General features: G+C 35.4%; 1 protein-coding gene and 1 pseudogene across 1 annotated transcript; one reads left to right on the top strand and one right to left on the bottom strand.

Annotated features, from left to right (window-relative positions):
* Positions 1 to 1,664: 1,664 nt before the first annotated feature.
* On the top strand, positions 1,665 to 2,066 carry LOC149827084 (secreted RxLR effector protein 161 pseudogene; annotated as a pseudogene).
* Positions 2,067 to 2,948: 882 nt separating this feature from the next.
* LOC149827085 (uncharacterized) lies at positions 2,949 to 4,379 on the bottom strand. Its single transcript, XM_090018900.1, has 2 exons — positions 4,246 to 4,379; positions 2,949 to 3,334 (listed from the first exon to the last, which is right to left on the bottom strand). Exons 1-2 carry the CDS (start codon positions 4,334 to 4,336, stop codon positions 3,012 to 3,014), a joined length of 414 nt encoding a protein of 137 aa, XP_089875026.1. The 5' UTR covers positions 4,337 to 4,379; the 3' UTR covers positions 2,949 to 3,011.
* Positions 4,380 to 25,115: the final 20,736 nt, after the last annotated feature.

Genomic DNA, 25,115 nt, shown 5'->3' on the forward strand with positions numbered 1-25,115 from the left:
TGGGCGTTTCACTGAGATGGAATAACAAGAAGGACCATTAGCATGATTTCTTAGGAAAGAAGGAATAGTACCTCAGTACACCATGCCAGGAAGTGCATACCAGAATGGTGTAGCTGAAAGAACAAATAGTACGCTTAAAAAAATGGTACGTGCAATGTTGAATTATTCAACCCTTCCCATCACCCTGTGGGGTGAAGCTCTGCGAACAAACTGTACATGTCTTAAACAAGGTCTCTACTAAGGCTGTCTCAACAACACCTTATGAGTTGTGGGCATGTAGGAAACCATGTCTAAGTTACATGCACATATGGGGTTGTCCTGTAGAAGCAAAATTATATAATCCCCACATTAAGGCTTTTGACACTAGGACAATCAGTGGTTTCTTCATTGGTTATCCAGAAAGGTCAAAAGGTTTCAGGTTTTATTATCCCTCTCATACACCACAAATAATAGAAACAGATAAAGCTAGATTTTTAGAAGATGATTCTGTTGGTATAAATGTATTGCAAAACCTTTCTTTTGAGGAAATTCAGGATAAAGTAACTCCACCTGAAAATTTAAAACTGCCTTTCATTATTCATTCGAATGATGAAACAAAAGTTGATTCTGTTAGTGATGCACCAACTCAAGAAGAACCATTTGTGGATCATGCTGAAGAGCATCCACAGGTTGATCAAGTTAGTTCACCTGTCAGGAGATCCACAAGAATTAAAAGATCAACTATTCATCCAAATTATGTGGTGTATCTACCGGAACCCAATGATTTCATAGATATTGAATATTCATCTTCTTTTAAGGAAGTTGTTGAGTGTGCACAATCTTCATCTTAGATAGAGGCCATGAAAGAAGAACTAGTCTTTATGGCCAAAAACCAAGTATGGGATCTTGTCGAATTGCCTAGAGGAGTCAAGCCCGTAGGGTGCAAGTGGGTCTTCAAGACCAAACAAGACTCTAAAGGCAATATCAAAAAGTATAAAGCAAGGCTGATTGCTAAAGGTTTCACTCAAATGGAGGGCATTAACTTCAACGGGACATTTTCTCCTGTCTCGACTAAGGAGTCAATGAGAATTATTTTTGCCCTAGTAGCTCATTTTGATCTAGAGCTACACCAAATGAATGTAAAAACAACTTTCCTAAATGGTGAATTAAGTGAAGAGGTATACATGAATCAACATCTAGGTTTCTATAAAGATAAGTCTGACCGTTTGGTTTGTAAGTTGAAAAAGTCAATATATGGACTTAAACAGGCCTCTCGTCAATGGTATATGAACTTCACCAAAGTCATTTTGACTTTTGGATTAACTGAAAACATCGTTGATCAATGTGTATACCTCAAGACAAGTGGAAGTAAGTTCATAATTCTAGTACTTTATGTGGATGACATCTTACTTGCAACCAACGATAAGGATATGTTGACAAAAACCAAATAGTTTTTATCATTTCATTTTGAAATGAAAGACCTGAGAGAGGCTGCCTATGTTCTTGGCATTGAGATCCATCGAGATAGGTCTAAAGGTGTACTAGGTATCTCTCAGAAAACTTATATTAATAAAATTCTCAAAAGATATGGGATGGAGCATTGTGCTCCTACTACGACACTCATATTAAAAGGGGATAAATTGAGCCTTAAGGACTGCCCATAGACTCAAGAAGAAAAAAGACAGATGACCATAATACCATATGCATCAGTGGTCGGCAGCTTGCAGTATGCTCAGACATGCACTCGCCCTGACATATCATTTGCAGTGGAGGTTCTTGGCAGTTTTCAGTCGAGTCCTAGTCTTGCTCACAGGAAGGCTGCTAAGAAAGTCATGCGTTATTTGCAAGGGACAAAGGATTATATGTTAACCTACAAAAAGATGGACCACCTTGAGATTATTGGCTATTCAGATACAGATCTAGGAGGTTGTCCTGACAGTAGAAAGTCTACCACAGGATACATTTTTCTACTAGCCGGTGGTGCGATTTCTTGGAGGAGTGGGAAGCGGTCCACTACTGCTGCCCACACCATGAAGGTTGAGTTCATAGCTCTATTCAAGACAACTTCACATGCCATTTGGTTGTGAAACTTTATCTCAGGACTTCAGGTGGTTGAATCCATTGGGAGACTACTGAAAGTATTCTGTGATAATGAAGTCGTTGTATCTTTTTCCAACAACAATAAAAGTACTACATCTTGTAATCATATGGAGTTGAAGTATTTTATTGTAAAGGAGAGGACAGAGAATCTTTTGGTGTATATTGATAACATAGAGACTAAGGAAATGATAGTTGATCATCTTACTAAGGGTTTGGCCCCGAGATTATATGCCGAACATGTTAAGAGGATGAGTTTGTTTGAAATCCTGCAATCATATACATTGACTTTTCTGTGATTACATTTTGGTAATAAAGATATGATTCTCTCTTTCTTTCTTTTGTTGGTTATGCATCAAGTTTACTCATAAAGTTTAAGAGTTTAGCAATAACAAATTTGGACTGATAATGTGGACTTAAGACCTATCTACATGAACTTTCACATACTCGGGTCAAGTGGGAGAATGTTGAGAAATAAGATGTCTCTTCGTATGTGCCTCTTTCCAGGCACCATACCTTTTGGTATAATGCATGGTGAGCCTTCGAAGGTATCCTTTGAATACTTATATATATACTACATGATGGGCAGTGGTGTTACGTGAAATTGAAGGATTGCAGAGATCGGTCTCTGCTCACCCACTGCTTGAAGGCCTGTACTCATCAACAAGAGCAGTTCAGTTGAGGAAATCGCCCATCTCTCGCGTCAACGTCATGGCAGGGACATGTATGTGACGATATCCGTTCATCTATGTGTTATACACAATGTGTTTACTCTTCCGATTCTCCACAACTATAACATGCCTGTGATGGACTCAAGATAGAAGTCACTAGAACACAGTGCATGGCTTTTATTCAAGCATCAACCTCAAGTTGACACACATCGGACAGACGCAACAAAGGTTGCAAAACACAGTTCAGTTCAGTTCTCAGGAACCTCAATTCCCAGCCTGCACAAACTCAGCATACTCCTCAGCTGAGCAGCACCTGTATCCGCAGCGGTATCGGCAGTACCCGTTCCCGTATCCAGGCCTGGGTCCATATCCATATTCGGGTTCATATCCATCATGCTTCTCATCACTGAAGCCATTCACGTTAGCATTCATCTGGTTCTGAGAGTACTCAACAAACTCTGCCTCAGAGCAGCATCTGCGCCCACAGAAGAATCTGCATGGACCAGGCCGATATGGACCAGGTCCATATGGACCACGTCCATATTGTTTGTCATCACCAATATTCTTCACTTCGGCATCTTTCTCATCTACATGCAAAACAAAGATCCCAAGAAGGTCCATCAAACGCAATTCTATGCTAATACAAGAGAGATAATTTGCAACGGTTTTGAGAAAATGCCCAAGAAAAATAAAAGCATAATCAGTTTCATAAATCATATTGAGATAAAGGAGTTAGAGCAAATTGTTTGTTTTTAACACATTAACAATTGTAAATAAGCCTTCTTAAGTAGCTAATAACCACTAGACATCTTAACAGAATAATACTTAAGCTGGCTTTGGGTATAAGAACTATTCTTATTGCAGCGCTCCACTACTGCATGTAAGTGCAGTTTACTCATTCAGAGATCCAAGTCTCCTTGCAATGATGGAAGTGTAAATTTTCAGCTACATGAAGCATTAAGCCATTGGCATTGGCAAGTGCAGACTTAGCTACTTTAAGGTCTAAATGAATTATAAAGCTATTGTGGGCTCTGTTCAGCCATTTGCTTGCAATTAGTAAGGCTGACAGGGCCTTATGGCTCATAAACCAGAACATAGAGATCCAAAAGAAATTTCAGTTCTTCTTCCTAACTTTTTTAGGTGATTATGTAACACAATTACATGCTTCTCTTGGGGTGCATTTGACATGGGAGCATAATGAGATTTGTTCATCAAAACAAAGAGCAACCCCCCATACAGACACTACTATACCAAGGAAACAACATTATTGAAGCAGTTTACTTCTTATAAAGGACTATAAGAACATCAAAAGGTTTCTTGCTGCTCCTTTAGTTCCAAAATAACATAGGAAATTTCAATCCAAACTCATCACCAAGTTGGACAAGGGCATGGGGAGTTGGAGAGTGACCAACAGGAAATAGGGAGTATAAAGCTATAGAGTATAGATTATTTTAGAGCATTGACAAGTTTAAACAAGAAGCAAAGAGGGAGAACCCACCTGGTTTCTCTTCCAACTCTCGTGCAGAGACTTGGGAAAAGACCAACAGGACAGCAAAGATAATGGGGATGGAAAATCTTCTCAGAGCCATGCCTAACTGCTATGACTATTGGGGGGTAGAGAAAGCGAATGGGAGATGGGAATAATGGCACCACATTTGTGCTATTTATGGTGCATGGCTCGATATTTCAGAGAGAGAGAGAGAGAGGGGGGGAGAGCGATTAATTGGGAGCAGGGGCAGTTGACAAAATTAATGTGATGTGATTGGTATTTGTTTACTCTCTCTCTAACACAGGAGCACCTTAAAAGAATAGGCTGAACCTCACGCTTATGCGATCATATAACTTTCAATTAATAAGTTGCTTTGCTAGATGAGTTCAAACAATCTGAACGCTTGTACAACATACCCTGCATGAATAGTATGCAATGGTCGGGTGGACGGGGTACACACATGAATGGTTTGGCCAGCAGATTAGGGCAGCGGATATGGTTCGCTGAGGCCCTTGGTCAATTGACAACGTTACTTTTCATCGATAGGATTTTATATATTAGATTTTTATCATTCCAGACATGTTTTGGATTATGAATTTTTTATGTTCAGATACGTTTTTAAAGCACAAAAAAATCAACCGTCCATAATACTTTGTATTGTAAAGTTTTAAATGCATATGAGCTGTTAATATTTTATGTTTTTGAAAAAACATGCCTATCTGTAGTAAAGTTTTTGTGTAAACCATATTTTTTACTAAATAAATTACAAAGAATAAATATATGAGATCCGATTGATGAGATGATCAAACATGGGAGAGCCATTCATTCATCGTTGGCTGTAGATTTTGGACCTTTTATATATATATATATATATATATATATATAGTAACTAAAATATGTTTACTAAACAAATATGTTTAGTAGAATGAACCATGATTTTCATAAGTTTTTTTTTACTTTTTTCAAAAATTTCACTGTATAGATGTGATCTAGAGGCTTGGTTTTATAGAAATAGACTCTTGGATTATCTAATTACGATGTACAATAAGGATCTTTTAAGGGTTGAAAATCAATGGCTTAAAATTTTCATAAATACTTAAGCATAAAAATCATATTTCTTGATCTGATTATGATGATCCAAGGAAATGGGCTACACCGAATGCATCTGCAGGGTTAGATTTGCAAAAAACTTATGAAAATCTCAATTCTTACCAGCAAACATATATATATATATATGTGTGTGTGTGTGTGTGCGCGCGCACGCACACGCGTGTGAGAGAATAATGATAGGCTGCTTCAAGAGTACCTACTTCCAAATATTAGAAATCATGGTTGTAGGTTGTATCTTATCAATTAAACCTCAACATAATTTATTTGATAGGAATCATGTTTTGCATCTTGTTTTTTTCGACATAAAAATAAGATTTTTTAAGTAATAAAATTTTAATACATTATGAGTCATTGATTTTTAAAGGTCTTAAAAAGCATACATGTATGCCATAATCACATGACCCAAAACTTGTTTTCTACTAAATAATGCTTATAGATCATATCTATAGGGTCTGATCAATACAAAAAGTTTAAGAAATTTGAAAAATCTAAAGCTTCTATTAGGTGAAAGTAGGTACTTCAAGAACACCGTATAATATATATATATATATATATATATATATATATATATATATATATATATATATATATATATATATATATATATATATATGGAGAGAGAGAGAGAGAGGTTGTCTAAGGCCTTAGGTGCCTAATGTCGCCTACCATGAATGAAGGGAGGGTTTTCAAGTTATTTTCCCAAATATGACCATGCAAATGTGTTCAGCGTAGCTAATTTGGGAAACAACACTTTGATAATGTTTTTTTGATTAAAAATATAATTTTTTAAGCCTTAAATATTTATGATATTTAAAAAAAATTACACCATCAATTTTCAAACCTTATATAAACCTATACCTGCATGTCAGAATCAAATGATGCAAGAGTCCATTTCTATACCAAACACTTACATTCAAATAACCCATACTCAACGGTAGACACATATCAGTTTAGACAACTTCTCTCTCTCTCTCTCTCTCTCTATATATATATATATATATATCTATCTATCTATCTATCTATATATATATATATATATATATATATATATATATATATATATATATATATATATATATATATATATAAAGGGGGACCCTCTAACCAAAGAAAGGTCCAAAATCTACAACCAATGACGATCAAATGATTCCCTTTCTTTAATGTTTGAGCATCTCATCGATCACGACCTCGTATATTTGTTCTTTATAATTTATTTAGTAAAAAATATGCTTTACATGAGGACTTTACGACATATAGTCATGTTTTTAGAAACATGAAAAATCAATGGCTCACAATGCATTTAAAACTTTACAATACAAAGTATTGTAGGCCATTGATTTTTAGTGTTTTGAAAAACACCTCTAAACATCAAAAATTCTTAATCCAAAAAATGTCACTCACTAAATTAATGATAAAAATCCAATACGTAAAGTCCGATCGATGAAAAACTTGATCATTTGAGAAGGAATGTCGTCGATTATCGGTTGTAGATTTTGGATCTTTCTTTGGTTTGATGGCCCCCTTTCTCTAATAGATATAACTATTAACTATGGTACTAACATTCTGTCATTACCATAAGCGAGCTTCATTTGCTCGTATCCTATAGACACATTCAATGCAATTTGTTTAATAAAAAAAATATTAAAGTGGGTAGTTTTGCTGTAAAACCCCAATCTTTCCGATTGTTAAACTTTGTTGCGCACTGCGAGACATGCATTTTGGAGCACCGAAAGATTTGTTTACATTTGATTCATAATGTTTTATTAGTAAACAAGCCACGAGTTCATATTTGTTCTCTCTCTCTCTCTCTCTCTCTCTCTCTCTCTCTCTTTATATATATATATATATATATATATATATATATATATATATATATATATATGGTACTAGTGAAGGTGTCATGGATCCTCATTGTATCAACTTAATCATACTACAGATATGCATTCAGCAGGGTTTGTTTGCTAATAATGGAACTTTATAGTGTTTTATCCGATATAAAAAGTAAATTTTTTGAGACATGAAATTTTGAGACTATGATTATCTGAATTTTAATGCTTTTCAAAAACTTATTACATGCCACAGTCACACGAATCAAAACTAATTTGTAGGATCTAATGTAGAAGATATCGAAATATTATGATAGTTCATACGTTTTGTAATTCCAATATTTACCCACGTGCATTTAAGAGAGAGAGAGAGTAATCAGCAGCAGCAGCAAAACCATGGGGGCACAGAGATCAGTCCCCGTCCCATGTCAGCATATCTTGGACATATGTTATTTAATAATATTTGACAAGTGGTTGAATGGAATAATAGATTGAAAACTTGTGTCCATTCCTCTGGGTAACTATCCATGAGTAAAGAGAAGGGGTTTGGTGTAGTGGGATATGGGCGTAGACTGTTAGATGAGCAGTCTAGGTTCAAATGCTATCTCTGCATAAGTTGAAGCTTAGAGACTCATTGGAGTTGAGGAGTAAGCTTTCAGAGTTTTACTTTGTATTGTTGAACATTTGTTGACCAAAAACAAGATTTAAAAAAATAGAGATCCCAAGTTAGAGGCACGATCTTAAAATCACTATCTTTAGAACTTCAATCCCCCCACTTCGAGATTTTTAAAGATACGAAAAAGTTTGTTTGCGACTGAGTTCTCAGAATACAATTAGTCTCGGACCTCAAGAGCATCACTGCTTTGCAAGATCAGGTGACCTCTCCCATACAAAAACTTTAGTCAAGCCAAAGCAAAATAATAGAAAGAAAGTTTTGAAAATAGAAAAAATCTGATGATCCAAAAGATGTAAAGAGATTTACAGGCTTTTAAAAGGCCAAAACAATTTTTGTGATAAATGAAATTAAAGGTCATAAATCCAACAGTTTGAAAATTGAACAAAAATGATCTTAAACGGTCACCCGCCCTTGACCAATGGTCAAGGACCTCTAAAACCGTCCAATAATCACAAGCCCCATAAATACCATATAAATATCTTTTAAAGTCATCTAAATTGCCAAATCAATGGAGAAACATAAAGTTAAAATAACTTGGTCAAAGATTAAATTTATGTCAAAATAGACCTTGGCACCTCACATGCCCCTCGCACTGTTGCAAGCATGCGAAGTGCAAAGTGCATAATCAAAAGTCACGTTGCGTCTCAAGCGTGCTTGCACAAAGCAATATCTAAAAATCTATATGCTTTACTATGTTCAGCATACCCAACAAATGCACATTTGAATGCTTTAGGTTTAACCTTCTTTCTTTTATTTTTTAAAAGTTTAATATATGCTAAACAACCCTAAACAAGAAAATAACTAACATTAATTTTTTTACCAAAATAAATAAAGTAAGAAACACATTTTAGAATATAGCAAACATTAAGTAGAGCCTCTCCCCACAAGTTGGGATGTAGACCCGTATTAAGAAGAATAGCATTCATCGTTTCTACAAGTGTTCAGTTTTTTCTTTCTGCTACACCATTCTGTTCAGGAGTTTTTGAATAAGATGTTTGATGAATAATGTCATTATCTTCACAAAAAAATTTAAACTTTTCGCATAAGTATTCACTTCCTTTATTTGTTCTTAAATATACAATTTTGGTTTTAAATCTATTTTATGCTTCAGCAAGATAAATAATAAATTTGAAAAATGCTTCATATTTATGTTTCATCAAATAAACATAACGAAATTTAGAAGTCATCCATAGAGGTAATGAAATACTTATTGGCATTACAACTTAAAACATTATTCATTGTACATACACCTGAATACAGTAATTCAAGTAATTTATAATTCTTTTCTACTCTAAAAAATAGAAGTTTAGTTAGCTTAGTTTGAATGCATGTCTCACACTTATGATTATGTTCTATTTTGACATGGCAAGAAAGCAGATAAAAATAATTCATATTATGAATGTTGAGAGAATTAATATATCTTAATCATGAATGCTAAAGAAAATAGAAGTTAACCATGTAAACAAAAGTTACAGATTCATTTATGATCATCTTGAACATAATTGTAAATCTTTTGACTATAAAGATTTTTTCTTGGGTTACAGTTACAATCCCAAACTCAATAACAATTTTGAAATCATTTTGTGACAATAGATCTACAGAGATTAAGTTCTTACAAACTTCTGGAGTATAGTAGACATTTTCAAGTGTTAGGACTTTCCCGAAGGTTAACTTAATTTTCACACTCTCTTTTATCAGTACTTTAGTTGAAGAAGAGTTTCATATAAAGAGATTATATCCCTCCTCCACTACTTTATACGACTTAAACAAGTTCATGTCATTTACCACATGAACAATACTTCTAGTATTCATGTACCAGTTCCTATTCGTAGCTACCATGAAAGTTTTAGAGATTACAACAACAAGTCTCTCTTCTGACTCATCTGGCTTGGGTCCAGTCCTCTTCTATTATTGGTATTCTCAAGCAAAATTTCCTAATTTACCACAAACATAACATCTAATTTTATTTTTATTAGTTACTTTTTTTCTTTCACTAAATTCTTTTTGTTCTATTACTAATAATAGTCACTTTAGGATAACACTCTTTAGGAATTAATTTTTTTTGTCACAAAGATGGGTCTTCTCCACAATTCGAATGTATTTAAGAAGACTATCTAAAGTGATTTTATCATTTTTATGTTTTAGGTGATTCCTATATTCTTTCTAGAAATCAAGTAGTTTTTTAATGATGATTGCAACTTGAAAGTTATCATCAAGATACATACCTTCTTCATTGATCTTATGAGCTAATATTTGCATCTTATGATTTTGAGCAAGTATAGGCTTATTATTAATAATAAAAAAATTAACACACTAGTCTACGATGAATCTTTTATTTCTACCATCTTCTGTATTATACTTGATCGTCATATCATTCTACAATTCTTTAGCCGACTACAAAGGAGAATATATGCCAAACAAATAATCGACTAAAGTGTTTAGGATATGCCTTTTGCATCTATAGTTATTTGTGTGCCACTTCTCTCTCTCTTTTTTCTGTCTCAACTTCTTCAATCGCAACAATGAGACATGACTTTTTGAGTATATAGTCAATGTGTAGCTCGAACAATAAGAAGACCTTTGATTGCCATCGCTTGAAGTTTGACTCATCAAATCGATAGAAGTTCTCAAGGTCATAACTCAATAGATTGGTGGAGTTGGATATTAAACCAATGTTCTAAAATTGTTGAAATAATGTGTGACCAAAAACAAGATTTAGGAAAATTGAGATCCCAAGCCTAAAAGCACATTCTTAAGATCGCTATTTTTAGAACTTTAATCGTCATACTTCGAGATTTTTGAAGATATGAAAAAGGTTTATTCGCGACTGAGTTCCCAGGATACAACTAGGCTCAGACCTCAAGAGCTTCACTACTTCGCTAGATCAAGTGATCTCTCCCACACGTGAACTTTTGTAAGCCAAGTGATAGTAAAAGAATAGAAAAAAAGAAAGTTATGATAATAAGAAAATCTGATGATCCCGAGAAACATAAGAAAAGTGGAGAAGAAAAGGTTCTCATGGAAAGAAAATCCTGAGAAACCTAGAAGGCATGATGCTTAAATGGAAAATTGATCGTGGAGAAAGAGCTAACCCCCCAAAAGGAAAGATTCCTAAATTAGAAAGAGGGGTTGGATAGTGGGAAAGTGAAATCTCATAAGAAGAAGTCATATATCATCACACAGATCTCTAAAGCATTAGAGTATTCAAGTGAAGTTGAATCCAATGATGATGATCAAGAGGATATCAAGAGGAAAATCAAGGCCCTTGAGAAAATCAAATATCTCAAAAGAGCATTAAAGGATAAGAAAAGAAAAATGAAAGAAAAAGAGGACAAAATAATCTATCATTCCGACCGAGAGGAAATTGAATATTTCAAACAAGGTGAAGAGAAAATAAGGAGAAAAATAAGAGAGGACAAGAAATCTTAGATTTCGACAATGTGGAAGAACTTATCGAAAAAATAATTTTTTACCTAAAATCCAAAAAGAAGAGGGAGGAAGAACCCAAGAAAAAAAAACTCTAGTGCTTGATAATGAATCTTCATCAAATGAAGAAAATATCCCTAAGAAAATTAAGTATTTAAGAAAAGTTTATGAGTTTCACTCGGGTCAATACCCATAAATTTTATGTTATTCAATCATGCATCATGAATAACGTAAACTTAACACAATAAGCAATAACTTGGCTCAATACTCATAAATTTATGTTATTCATCAATGGCATATGCTCGCAAAAAAAATTTTAAGGTCCACTATTATATGCAATCGATTAATAATTAAATATTGGTTTTATATTTTTATGTTTAAGGTACAACTTGCAAAACAACACACTTTTAATACCGATTCTACGAATATACAACCCATTCGCCAAACCCAACTCATGTTAGTTCACTAAAATATTTTAACAAGTATAAAAAACCAAAAAGAATTGTGTTTGGGTTCTAAAAGCATCAATAAGTAACTACGTACACACTCACAGGGTAATTAGAAACCTGATAAGTGTAGAGAATCGTACCTCGAGCTTCGATAAGGATTTTGAGAAATTATACCTTTAGATATGTGTCCTTCGCTCGAGGATTTTTCAAACTTCTTGAATACAACATGTACTCTGGTGGTAGATCGACAATGTGAGGGGGTGCATGATAGTGAGGGCGACTGCAGTACGGACCATGAGGCAACGTGCCCATAGGGCAATAGCGACATAGTTTTTGAGGCAACACACATGGTTTACGCAACAACGTGCGAGATATAGTTTACGATGCAGCACACGGTTCCTGAGGCAGCACCAACGATGCAACTGCAACAATGGTGGTTCAGCAGCAACAATGGGTCCACAGTAGCGGCGACGACAACTAGGTCTGCTGCCTCACGTACACCTTGTGCCAAGGTAAGTGCAAACTGCAAATAAAGTGCATACATGCCTGCACAAAGCATAATAACATCCATAAACCATCATAATACACCAGGGTTACCAAAATAAATAATAAAGAACAAAAACCCTATTTAAATCATAAAAAAAAAACTTTCATTCTTAGATATGGGACAAAACATTTTCAAAGCACCTTTAGTAGGAAGCAATAAAACATCAAAACTTTACAAAATATGTTATATTTTGAAACTCAAAAAAAAAAAAAAACATATGTAAAGTGTATCATGGTACAGTAGGAGCAATATCTTCTTCTTGTGCTGCCTCAATGTGTAGCCTCTTGGCGCTGTCCATTCAACCTTTTCAAATAACCTGATATCTTATTTGAACATTGTTATCCCAACAATCTTTTGTTTTATGAAAAACGAGTCTCAATGACTTATATATAACTAAATTTTACTGTAAACCAAGACGTATATATCTCAAATTTTAGTTAACTAATTAGTTCCCATATTTCTGCTTGTAGTGCTTCTGTATACAAGTCAATGAATGGATGTCATGATAAAGGCATTATAGTTTCTCTCTCTCTCTCAAAATGCGATCTTGAAGATTTAAAACTTTAATAATTTTAAGCTGTTGATTTTTTGAAAACTTCAAAAGCGTTAAATACATGTTGGAATTGAAATATTCAAAAGCCGATTTTCACTAAATCTACCAAGTATAAATTACTTCTTTTATATTTTTTTTTGTAGAACATACTTTATGGATGTAATTTATGAGATTTATTTAGTAGGACATGTGATTGTGATATTTTAGCAAATTTTTTAAGTGCTCCCCTAAATGTACTAAAATTTCATAACTAAATAAATTCATATTTTTAAATTGAAAAAACATGGCGTAATCTTCAATTATTATCTTTCATGAGATCGAGCCAATAAATCTTGAACCTTATGGTTTTCTTTTGGATAAGGTTCAAACCTACGATCCAACGTGTCTTTACTGGCACGCCATGCCACGCGCACACGGTTGGTTGGCTGATGTAAATTGCTGGACAAAAGTGTCGGTGTGAAGTGATAGAGATGGTGGTGGTGACGTATGTGGTGACGTTTACTTTTGATTTTCTTTTGCATTTTTTGTCGTTTAGTTGATGGTGATGAATCTGGGCCCACTGGGTTTGACAACATTGACTGCCACGTTGCCATGGGGTTGGTTGTTGCAGCTCTTTATTAGTTGTGCAGCGGGTTGGATCTAAATACCCGGGTTTGGGCATGCAAACAGGACCGAAATTATTTAGATCTCGAACCCGATCCGAGCAATATGTGAGTCAGGTTTGGGATGTAATTTTGCCTGGTAACCCAACCGATCGGACTGGCCTGAGTATTTTATATATCTTTTTATAGTGAAATATACATTTTAAGCACCATTTAAATAATACAGGTCAGGTTTGGGATTCGTTTTCATGACCTGACACAATCTGAGTCGGATATCCCAACACGACCTGGTTCAAATTTGGGTGGATCCAACACAGACCCGATTGTTTGGCAGCCATAATCCCCATAATAATTGTTGATGTTTTCAGAACATCTAACGCTTCCAAGTGAGATTTTTTTGCCATTAAAAATGTGATACTTCAACACCTTTGAAAATATCATGTTTTTAGCACGCTAAAATTCGAGTTGAAAATACTTTTCAAAATTTAATATTGTTTATATGTTTAATTGGATATATTATATTTTTATCTACATCAATAATTTGATATTTTTCAGGAAAACCAACAAATTCGAAACTATTGCAAGATTTTACCTTGCCAAGATTTTCCTGAGAAAGAGATTTGGGACTGTGCTCCGGACCAGTGACAGGTTTTGAAACCAAGGGGTACAAACAGATTCTATGCGAGCTGGATCATGGTTGATCCAAATCTGAATCCAAAATTTGAGGTAACAAATCTAAATTAATCTGAGTTCATACACAAACAAGATCGATGAGGTAGCATTGAATCCCAATTGAAAATTATAAACAACACAGGATCCAGTAATAGTTGGGAACAAGGCTTTAATTTTCTGTTTAGAATTTATAAATGGTTGGGTTTAATTTGAATATCAATATAAATCCAAGAGAAAATATTGACCATGATCTGGGTTTGAATCCAAAAAAAGGGTCTGATCACACAAGCCCAAATCTGATCTGATTACATTTCAGATCTTATTCTAGGATCCACAACTAAGAAGAATATGCATTATGAATTGCACTGCATATAATCCCAATAAATTGCAATATTTTCAGAATACCACTCTTTTGAAATAAATGAGTTATATATAAGGGTTGATATTTAGTACTAATGAACGTATGAAAATATCGAGTCCGAATCATGTATTCGTATTTTTAAATTTTTTTTTATATACTGGACTTTATGGATGTGATCTACAAGGTTTGTTTCACAGAAAATGAATTTTGAATTATGTAACTATGACATGTAAGTTATTTAAAAGCTTTCAAAATCAATGTGTCACAAGTTACCAAATTTTTACTACTGAAAAAAAAATCATATTATTACAACATAGATAACATGGTCTAAGGTTGATACTTACTAAACCGCGATTAATACATTTATATGGTTAGATTAAGTTGACACAGCTTGAATAGTTTAGTAATGGTGCATGATCACTTTCGAACATGGCCAAAATGAGCTTGCACGGAGCGTCCATCGCACGTGTGATGGATGTTCCACATGTTGTTCTGCCAAAGAAGACACGACTTTTTGTTGCCGCTAAAGCTCTTATTGGGCGAAACAAGCTGGGAGCGTCCCGTGCGACTTCATTTTGATCATGTTTAAAAGCGATCATGCACTTAGGTGTTAATATATATATATATATATATATATATATATATATATATATATATATATATTTAATGGGTCCATGCTAAACCAATTTGATGCTAAACAACATGTTAAATGTGTTTTTTGAGTTATTTTATTTTATTTTTTAAATTCTGACCCTACAGATGTGATCTATGTACTTGATTTTAGAAGGATCAGATCTTGAAGCATTTGATTCCAACACGGGTGGGTTTTTATAAAGTTTGTAAAATCAACGGTCCAAAATCTTTATAAAATTTTTAGGCTGAAACATCATTTTTTTCATCAAAAACACATGATTCAGGTGTGAATTCTTAATAACTCGACCATGCCCAACACATTTATGAGACTGAAACCGCATAAAATTAAAGCACAGAAGAAGCTCGAAAAACCTATTTAGCATGCGACCCATTTTGTTATATATATATATAGAGAGAGAGAGAGACAGAGACAGAGAGCTATGGTGTATACTCGAGTGCAATGCACTCAGTACAATAACTGTTGATTACTTTTATTTTATCATAGCATGAGGTTTGTGTTTCCTCGCCGTGCAATTGCCTGCCCCCACAACACCCCCTCTTTCTCTCTCTCATGTGACGTTGACAGTACTAGTGCCTTTCCTTTCCCTGCTGCAGCTTTGCGGCGGTCCCCATGCGGTGTCCATTTCACCTCTGTTTCTGTTACCCATGCCACATGCCTCCCTGCCCTCCTCTTCTCCTGTGCCCGAAAACCATGTAGACTTTGGCCATCACAGATTCTAAGGTTGATAAATTCAAAACCATTGTGAATTTTACTGTAATGAAAACCGTTTGAATTTATCACAGTTTTCGTGGGTTTTTTGTCCTTTTTTGTCAATATCACGATAAACTAAAAAACATGGGGATTTTATTGTGATGAAAATTGTTTGAAATTGTCACACTTCTAGTGGGATTCGGTCTTTTTTGTCATTAATATGACAAATTCAAAATATCTGCATTAGGTCTATGGAGTGTGCACATCTAACATGATAAACCATTAGGTCCAAGTGCCTGAAATAGGAGCAGAGCATTCAGCCAGTTGCTTTCGTCGATCCCCACTTTCTCATCACACAGTCTATCACTCCTGAATCCATTCCCCTCCATCACAGATCGTCATGATCTACCTATATGGGTGCACCCTGTAGACGGATGTGCGAGAGAATGATTTACAACCTGTTTCAGGAGGGGTTTGCACTCACTCATTGTTTTTCAGTATATCTTTATGTTCCAGTGAGTAAGTGCTTTCTTACTTAAATGAGAGAAGTTAGAGATTTACTCTACCTAAGTAGCTGATAACTCATCTTAAAATGAGTAACTGTTTCACAATCTGAGCTTATTCAAAATGAATCATGCTTTATTTTGAATAAGGCTTTCCTCTGAGCGGTTTTTACCTGTTGGAGAGAGAGAGAGTGGGTCCACCTCTCTCCTCAACGCGTAAGACCTTCCGTAAAACATGGTCACGGAGGTGACGCATGACCAACATCTCTCACTTGGTCATGTGAAACTAATCATGATGCAGGATTTTACCTCTTACTATTGGAGTATTTCACTTGCATCAATATTCCTGAAATGAGTTATAGTTTTTAGTTCTTCATCCAACTATATGTCTTTATTAGACATCTTAATCACATACATGATACATGTTTCGAGAATATTTCTTATGCTATGCCATTTGTCAAAGGATCAACAATCATATCAGATGTAGGTAAATAACTAACTTTGATTTCATTTATTTCAATCATATCATGAATATAATGGTATTTTACCATTATAGGCTTACTTTTAGAATTATCTGCTTAAATTTTTATACGAGAGATCGCGGCCTGATTATCACAATAAATCTGGATGGTCCTATTGGTTATATCCTATTTCAAATCATTAATTAAGCGACTTATTCAAACGACAAATGTGGTAGTAGCATTGCATGTAATATATTCACCTTCCTAAGTATGCTAAGCTACACGATTTTGTTTCTTACAAGACCATAAAACTGCTTCTCCTTCGAAGAAAAAACACATATCCAAAAGTGAATTTACTATCATCTTTGTTGCCTGCAAAGTCGGCATCAGAATACCCAGTTAATTCTAAAGAATCAGCATGAAAACATAGTTTCAAGTTTATAATCCATTTTAAATATCAAAATATTTTTTTACTTCTTGCTAGTATGGCAAACTAGGATTACTTTGGTAGTGACTAACGAGTCCAACAATAAAGTTGATATCAGACCTTGTGCATAGCATATATCAAGCTTCTAATAGCTTATGTATAAGAGACATTTAACCTTTCTTGTCCATCAGCAGGATTATCATTCTTATTCAACTTGACACCTTTTAATACAAGTGTTCTAATAGGATTACAATCACTTATTTTAAATTTCTTGAGTATATGATTTAGATACCTTTCTTGACTCAAGCTTAAAAGTTTAGAGTTTTTATCTTGAGTGATTTAAATTCTAAGAGTATATGATGCTTCTCCCATGTCTTTCATTTTGAACGGAGAATTCAACCATGACTTGGTTTTAATAATCATATTGTTATCGTTTCCAGTCAGAAGAATGTCAACTACATATAGTGAGAGAATAACAAATTTATTCTCATTTTTTCAAACATAAACACAGTAGTCAAATTTATTTGCCACAAACCCTAATAATGTAATAGCCTTATGAAACTTTAAGTACTACTGACATGGTGATTGCTTGAATTCGTATAGAGATTTTTTCAACCTATATACTTTATCTTCTTTCTCTTTTATTATATAGCCTTAAGGTTGCTCCATGAAAATGATTTCCTTAAGCTCATCATTAAGAAAAGTGATTTTAACATCTATTTGATATAGATCTAGGTCATAGTGAGTTACAATAGAAAGAATTATACTTATCGAGGAGAATTTTGCAACAGGTGAATATGTGTCAATATAATCTAATCTTTCTTTCTGAGAAAAACCTTTAGCAAGTAATCTTGTTTTGAATTTATCAATACTACTATCAAAATTTCTTCTTTAAAATTCATTTACATCCAATGGCTTTCCTTTTCTCAGGTAAATCAGTCAATCTCCAGACCTAGTTTTTCTGAATGCACTCAATTTCTTCATCCATGGATTTTACCTAGTTTGTTGACTCACATGAGTTTATTGTCTCACTATATAACAAGTTATCTTCCATATCATCCATGTCTAAAGCATAACACAATTCCTCCGACAACTAGACATAATAGTCATCTAAGTAAGACAGAGGATCGCTAGACCTTTTATGCCCAACTTGAGATTGATGAGAAAAAGATGGAGAGATTTCAAAAGGTTCATCATTCTTATAGGTTCTTGCGAGTCATCAGAATTATAATACAAATCAAGATGATTGTCTTTATTTATTTTGAGAATAATTTCTTCCATGGTTTGATCTTCCAAGAAGATAACATTTCTAATTTCGATTAAACTCTTATCTGAGTGGTAAAATCTATAGCTTTTAGATTCTTTGGGATATCCAATAAATATATACCTTATAGATCTGGTATCGAGTTTATCTCTTGATCGCTCTATCACTACAAGAAAAATGTCAATTAGCGATGAAAAAAATCTGTCATAATTTTACGATGGATTAGCGAGAGAAAATGAGTCATCCCTAAATTTAGAATTAGTTGTGGGATTTGTGACAAAATCATTCTGTCACACAATCCGTCGCTAAGTAGCGATGAATTTGCGACAAATATTATTTCATCGCAAAATATGTCAAAACTTAGTGACAAATATTATTTTGTTGCTAATTAGTGTCGGTGTTGGCGACAGAATTGTGCCATCGTGAATTCCTCGCTAATTTTTTATGTAAAACGCCCATCTAGGGCACGAAATTGTGTTTTCTCTCTCTCTCTCTCTCTCTCTCTCTCTCTCTCTCTCTCTCTCTCTCTCTCTCTCTCTCATCCGCGCTACTCGCCCCGGCCACCTACCGCTCTTCGGCGACCGCCCTGGCCACCTTCCGCTCTTTGGCGATACCCCGGCCACCTCCCTTTCTTCGGCGACCGCCCCGGCCCTCTCTGCACCCGTTCTTCCGCCGACCACCCCGCACTGCTCGCCCTGGCCACCTACTGCTCTTTGGCGACCGCCTCGACCACCTCTCGCTCTTCAGCGACTGCACAGCCACCTCCCGCTATCCAGCGACCGCCCCGACCACCTCCCGCTATCCGACGACTGCCCCGATGATCTACGCACCTGCTCTTCCGCCGACCACCCTCGTGCTACCCTCCGACGACGACCGCCCCGGCCATCTTTGCCCGCGCTCTTTCACTGATCACCCCCGCTCTCCGGCAACCCATCGATAGGAAAGTGTGTTGGTGAGCTCGCCTCTCGTACTCGTGCCTCCCCTCTGTCCCTCTTTCTAACTTGTCGGTAGGGGACCTGCCACCTGCTGCTCGTATTTTTCGGTAGGGGGCGGACCCCCTGTCCTTATTTAAGCAAGGGCGGCAGGGGATCCCCCCCCCCCCCCCCTGGTATTTTTCGCCAGGGGGGCGGAGCCCCCCCTGCCCTTGTTTAAGCAAGGGCGACAGGGGGATCCCCCCCTGTCGTTCCGTTTGCTCGACTGACAAGGGCGGAAGCCCCCCTGCTGTTGGTATTTTTTGGCAGGGGGCGGAGCCTCCCTGCACTTATTTAAGCAACAACGACAAAGGATCCTCCCCCCTTTGTAGTTGTGTTTGCTCGGCTGGCAGGGGCCTCGCACCCCTGCCGCTGGTACTTTTCGGCAGGAGGCTCCTGCCCCCTACCCTTGTTTAAGCAATAACGGTAGGGGAATTTGTCCCCTACCATTGTGTTTGCTCTATTGGGCTGGTACTTTCTTGTGTCTTTGTCTTTGGTGGGCAAGAGTAATGTGCATTGCAGGTGCGTAAAAGAGCAAAATGCTTAATGCTAAGCATCACATGCGAATTAAAATGCTATGCAAAAATAAACCAACAAAATGCAAATCGGGTAAATACCCGTGGTGAGTAAGTGATGTAAACACATCACATGTTATTTAATTTCTTAGCTGCAATACTTTTCTGTTCACACACTCACTTAGTTGTGAATAACTAGGACTGCTTTGATGGAGTTTGAAGATCATGCTGAGCATGATTTTATTATATAAAAATATAAGTGTACTTATTTTTGGAGTTCGGATTTCATGCTAGGCATGGTAGTAGTTAGCGAGATATTGGAGTGTATTTGTTGCAGGTACATGTTTGACATTGTTTTGATATGAATGATTTGAATATATTGCAATGTTTGATGTGCATGTGAAATTGTGCAATGTATTGCAATGTTATTTTCCATTTGATTATGCCTTCCATGTGAAATTCTATAATGAAAACATGCTTTAAATGAATGTATCATTTTATGGAATGTGATTTCATATTTCTAAATATCCTTGTGATGTGTATAAATATGATATGATGGTGTTACACACGAAAATATTGAATTATCAATGCATGCATAATAGTTCATGAAATTGCATTTTATGTTAAGCATGTTTGTGGTCTAGAAAAAAAAATTATGCATTAACTGAAACAAAAAAATTGCTCACAAACAATCACCAAACAAGAATTAATAGATAAATTAGATATTTTTTTATTCTAGCATTATTATGATTCTCTTTTAAGTGGTGATGATAATATCTGTAACATTATAGGACAAAATGACAGTAAACCGTGAATGGATGTACCGTAGGATAGTTGATAATGAGGTGTCGCATGAATATATGGATGGTGTTGACAACTTTATTGAATTCACAACGGCAAGTGTCAATACAGTAGATCCCACCGATCAGATTAGATGCCCCTGCACGATGTGTAAGAACAATTGATTTGTAGAACATCATGGCGTTAGACATCACCTATACAGGAAGAGTTTTGTTAGTGGTTATCAGAATTGGATGCTTCATGGTGAAAAATTTTAGAATAATTTTGATGCACAGCTGGATGTGGTGCACGATAATCTATATGTGGATTTGATATTTAATGCCACAGGATCAGAAATGGGTTCTGCTATGGGACTTAGTGATGTACCAACTAGGGTAGAGGAAGAAACAACAAACAATGCAGCTAGTAGATTTTATGACTTACTTTGAGATGTTGATGAGCCACTGTAGAATGGTTGCGACAGTCATACTATCTTGTCTGCAGTTCTTCAACTACTGAATTTGAAGTCAGAGTATAATTTGAGTCAATCATATTTTGACCGTCTGTGCTCTATTATGAAGAGTATGTTACTCAAAGATGAGAAATTGCCAGAAAATCTCTATCATGCGAAGGTTATGGTCAATGCTCTAGGTATGAGGTATCAAAATATAGATGCTTGTCCAAATCACTGCATGTTGTATTTCAAAGATCAAGAAAATAGCAGATCATATTCGTCATGTGGACATTCTTGGTTCAAGCCAAAGATAGAGAAAAATGGTAGCATGAGGTCAAAAGAAGTGTCATACAAGTCACTCTGCTACTTCCCTCTCACCCATAGATTGCAACGACTGTATATGTCTTCGAGGACAACTAAACAAATGATATGGCATGCAAATAAAGTTTGACATGATGAAGACAAGATCACACATCCTGTTGACACGAAAGCTTGGAGGCACTTTGATCGTACTCATCAAAACTTCGCAATGAAAGTGAGAAATGTTAGGCTCAATTTATGTACAAATGGATTTAATCCATTTGGGGGTAGATCAACCCCATACTCATGTTAGTCAGTATTTTTCACCCCATACAACCTTCCTCCAAGCTTGTGTATGAAGCGTCAAAATCTTTTATTGTCTCTATTGATCCCTGGTTTAACTTCTCTGAGCCAAAATCTTGATGTATATTTAAGGTCATTGATTAATGAACTGAAAATACTATGGGATGAAGGTGTTCTCACGTACGATGCCCACAAAAAATAAAACTTCAATATGAAGGCTGCTATTCTATGAACAATTAGTGACTTCCTTGCATATGGTATGTTATCTGGTTGGAACACACATGAGAGATTGGCATGTCCGTACTGCATGGAGGATACAAAATCTTTTAGATTGACGCATAGAAGGAAGCTGTGTTGGTTTGATTGTCACAGTCGATTTCTACATAGCGATCTTGCATTCCAACGATAAAGGAATGTGTTCCGAGCATACACAATTGAAATAGAAGGTCTACCTGCACGGTTGTCGGGCATCGAGATTTTAAGACGGTTGCAATACTTTTCATATAGACTGACAGATGCTCGTAGTTTGAGGCCCTTCCTTGGATTTGGGAAAGATCATAATTGGACAAAGAAATCTATATTTTGAAAACTACCATATTGGCCAACCTTATTGATACGACATAATCTAGATGTGATGCATGTGGAGAAAAATGTGTTTGATAATGTGTTCAATATAGTAATGAATGTCAAAGAAAAAATGAAGGATAATTCGAAGGCCAGTATGCATTTAAAAGTAATATGTAAAAATCTAGAATTAGAACTCTAAGAGTACAATGGCAAATTATTGAAACCAAAGGCAAAGTATATACTTGGACCAGATCAAGTAAAGTAGGTATGGCAAATTATTTATTAAATGCAGACAATTTGATATGGAGTTGCGAAGAAAACTTTCACATCTAACTGATTCAAAATTACAAAAAAGAACGTGAAAATAAGTTTGTGGCATGGATGAAAGAGTTGGTAAGGATGATGACATGCATTCTTTTCGTGTGAACAACAATGTTACTTAATTGGTCGTATTTATAGTCATTATTTATGCTTGTAGGTCCGCCATGGTAGTGTTAATGATCAAAGAATATGTGATTTATAAAATGGTCTGACCAAAGTTGTGTAATGTTATAATGGATATATCGTAAATAGTTATCGATTCCATACAAAAGACTACGGTGCAAACAAGTCAATAATGAATAGTGGCGTGTGTGTCCAGGGTAGCAGTTAAAGTAAAAATGAACTTGACTACTATGGTGTTATATAAGAAATAATGGAGTTCACTTACTTAGGTATAAATAATGGATTAACTTTATTTAAGTGTCATTTGTTTGATCCCACAGCAACAAGAGTCGACAAAGCCTCAGGCATTGTGGAGGTGAATCATAAATCAAGGTTTGAAACATATGAACCATTCATATTAGCATCGCAAGGTCAACAAGTTTACTATACTTCATATCCGAATATAAGGAAGTTAAATAGAAATGAATGGTGGGTAGTTTGCAAGGTGAAGTCTAAACTATACCCCGAGTATGATTAGTTACAAGAAGACAAGATTGTTGAATACTATCAATCAGATGATATGCATGACTTCTCTTATGGTCACGATGTCACACATGGTCTGCATGTCATATCTTCATTGTCTGATGGCACACGTATGAAAGAATGTGATTCAAATGATATACCAAGTGGATGGGCGCCCAATATAGAAGAAGACAAAGAGGAGGAGGAAGAAGAAGAATATAAAAGTGAAACAAGTGATGAAAACACATACTCGATCTAGTGAAATACATGTTTGAGTGCTATGAATGATTTGAATGTATTACCATGTTTGATGAGGTAGTAGTTAGCAGAATATTGAAGTATATTTGTTGCAGGTACATGTTTGACATTGATATGCTATGAATGATTTGAATGTATTGTCACATTTGATGTGACTGTATCCATGCTTGCATGAAGTTATTTTCGATTTGAATATGTATCCATGAAATTGCATATCATGTAACTGATCCAAATAACATTTTTATTTGTTAGAATATGGTTCATGGAGGTTACAGTGGTCGATGACCAAGTGGAGGCCGTAGGACATCATTAGGTAAATGTCTTTGTGTTATATTCAAATATAGGCATTCATTATGTTTTTGCTTATATGTTGATATAAACATTGTTACTTGTTAATCATCTTTATAGGATCCTAGCTTAGTGATAGGTAGTCTCAGCCTTCGTCTTCACGCAATGCTTCGATAGGTATATCATTTAAATAATTGTATACTTGATTAGTTTAAATATGCATTGTGTGAATTTCTAACTCATTGTTATGTAGGTGATGTTTTGCCTACACATGACTCACCTACACCAACTACTCATACACATCACGAAACAATGCTAGATGCATGGTCTTCTCAGTGTGACACATGATTACTCATTTAAATAGTGTATATCGATAGTCGATCGTAAGTATTTCATTGTCACTTGTCCAATACTTATCTTATAAATAGTGTATATCGAAAATCGATTGTTAATGTGTATCAATTCATGTGCAGTGCGAGGTTCAAACAACAAGAAGTAATACGAGAAATTAGGAAGTCACTACTACAACATCTTTCACGACTGGTCGCGCAATGGAAAGAGTATCTGATAGAGGTGTTGGATAGATTAATGTCCTAATTCATGGTATGCAATCATTTATCATAACTGATGTGTTTCATATTTAATTTTTTTTATACTTATGTGTGCTAACTTTCTGAAAGTATTTATAGGCTTCTCATCACTTCGCTACTGCAAACGAGAAGAAAGATGCGAGGGTAGTGCGGCAGAAGGTGGTTGCCAATCGATTTGCCGACATGTTGCACAATATAAAGACTGCAGCAAAAAAAGCAGCTAGTGGGATAGATGATCCATTGCAGTGGAAGGGCCATGGAACTTCTATTATCAGGAAAGATTATTGGGAGGGCATGTGCGACAAGTGGGGGAGCAATGAATTTTGAAACCGCTCAGCAAAGGTTGCACAAAATCGAGCGAAGATGCCTGATGCCCATCTACACACAGGTGGATTTAGGACTTTTGAGAGCCACTAGAAGAAAATGGTAACTCATTAATATATATTGTCAAATTTGTAAGTATTTCTACATACTCATTAATTGATTTTTTTATCATTTAACATTACATGAAGTAGGAAAAGAAGACATTGTGCCTTACAAGGATGTGTTTGTTGAAACACATAAACATAAGAGCATGAGAGATTTTGTATGAGAAAAGGCGAAAGCGACATCGATATGTATTTATTGTATTAATAAACATTATAATATACAAGTTACTATGAATTACGTTATCATAAATATTGTAA

This window comes from Nuphar pumila, chromosome 10 (assembly GCF_984573655.1).
Source record: "Nuphar pumila chromosome 10, dmNupPumi1.hap1.1, whole genome shotgun sequence".
Lineage (NCBI taxonomy): Eukaryota > Viridiplantae > Streptophyta > Magnoliopsida > Nymphaeales > Nymphaeaceae > Nuphar > Nuphar pumila.

Bases quoted from the DNA above. Each gene is read 5' to 3' on its own strand.
- LOC149827085 (XM_090018900.1), bottom strand. From the start codon at position 4,336: ATGGCTCTGAGAAGATTTTCCATCCCCATTATCTTTGCTGTCCTGTTG. The intron at 3,335-4,245 runs GTGGGTTCTCCC...TTTTGCATGTAG, and splicing joins AGAGTTGGAAGAGAAACCAG to ATGAGAAAGATGCCGAAGTG.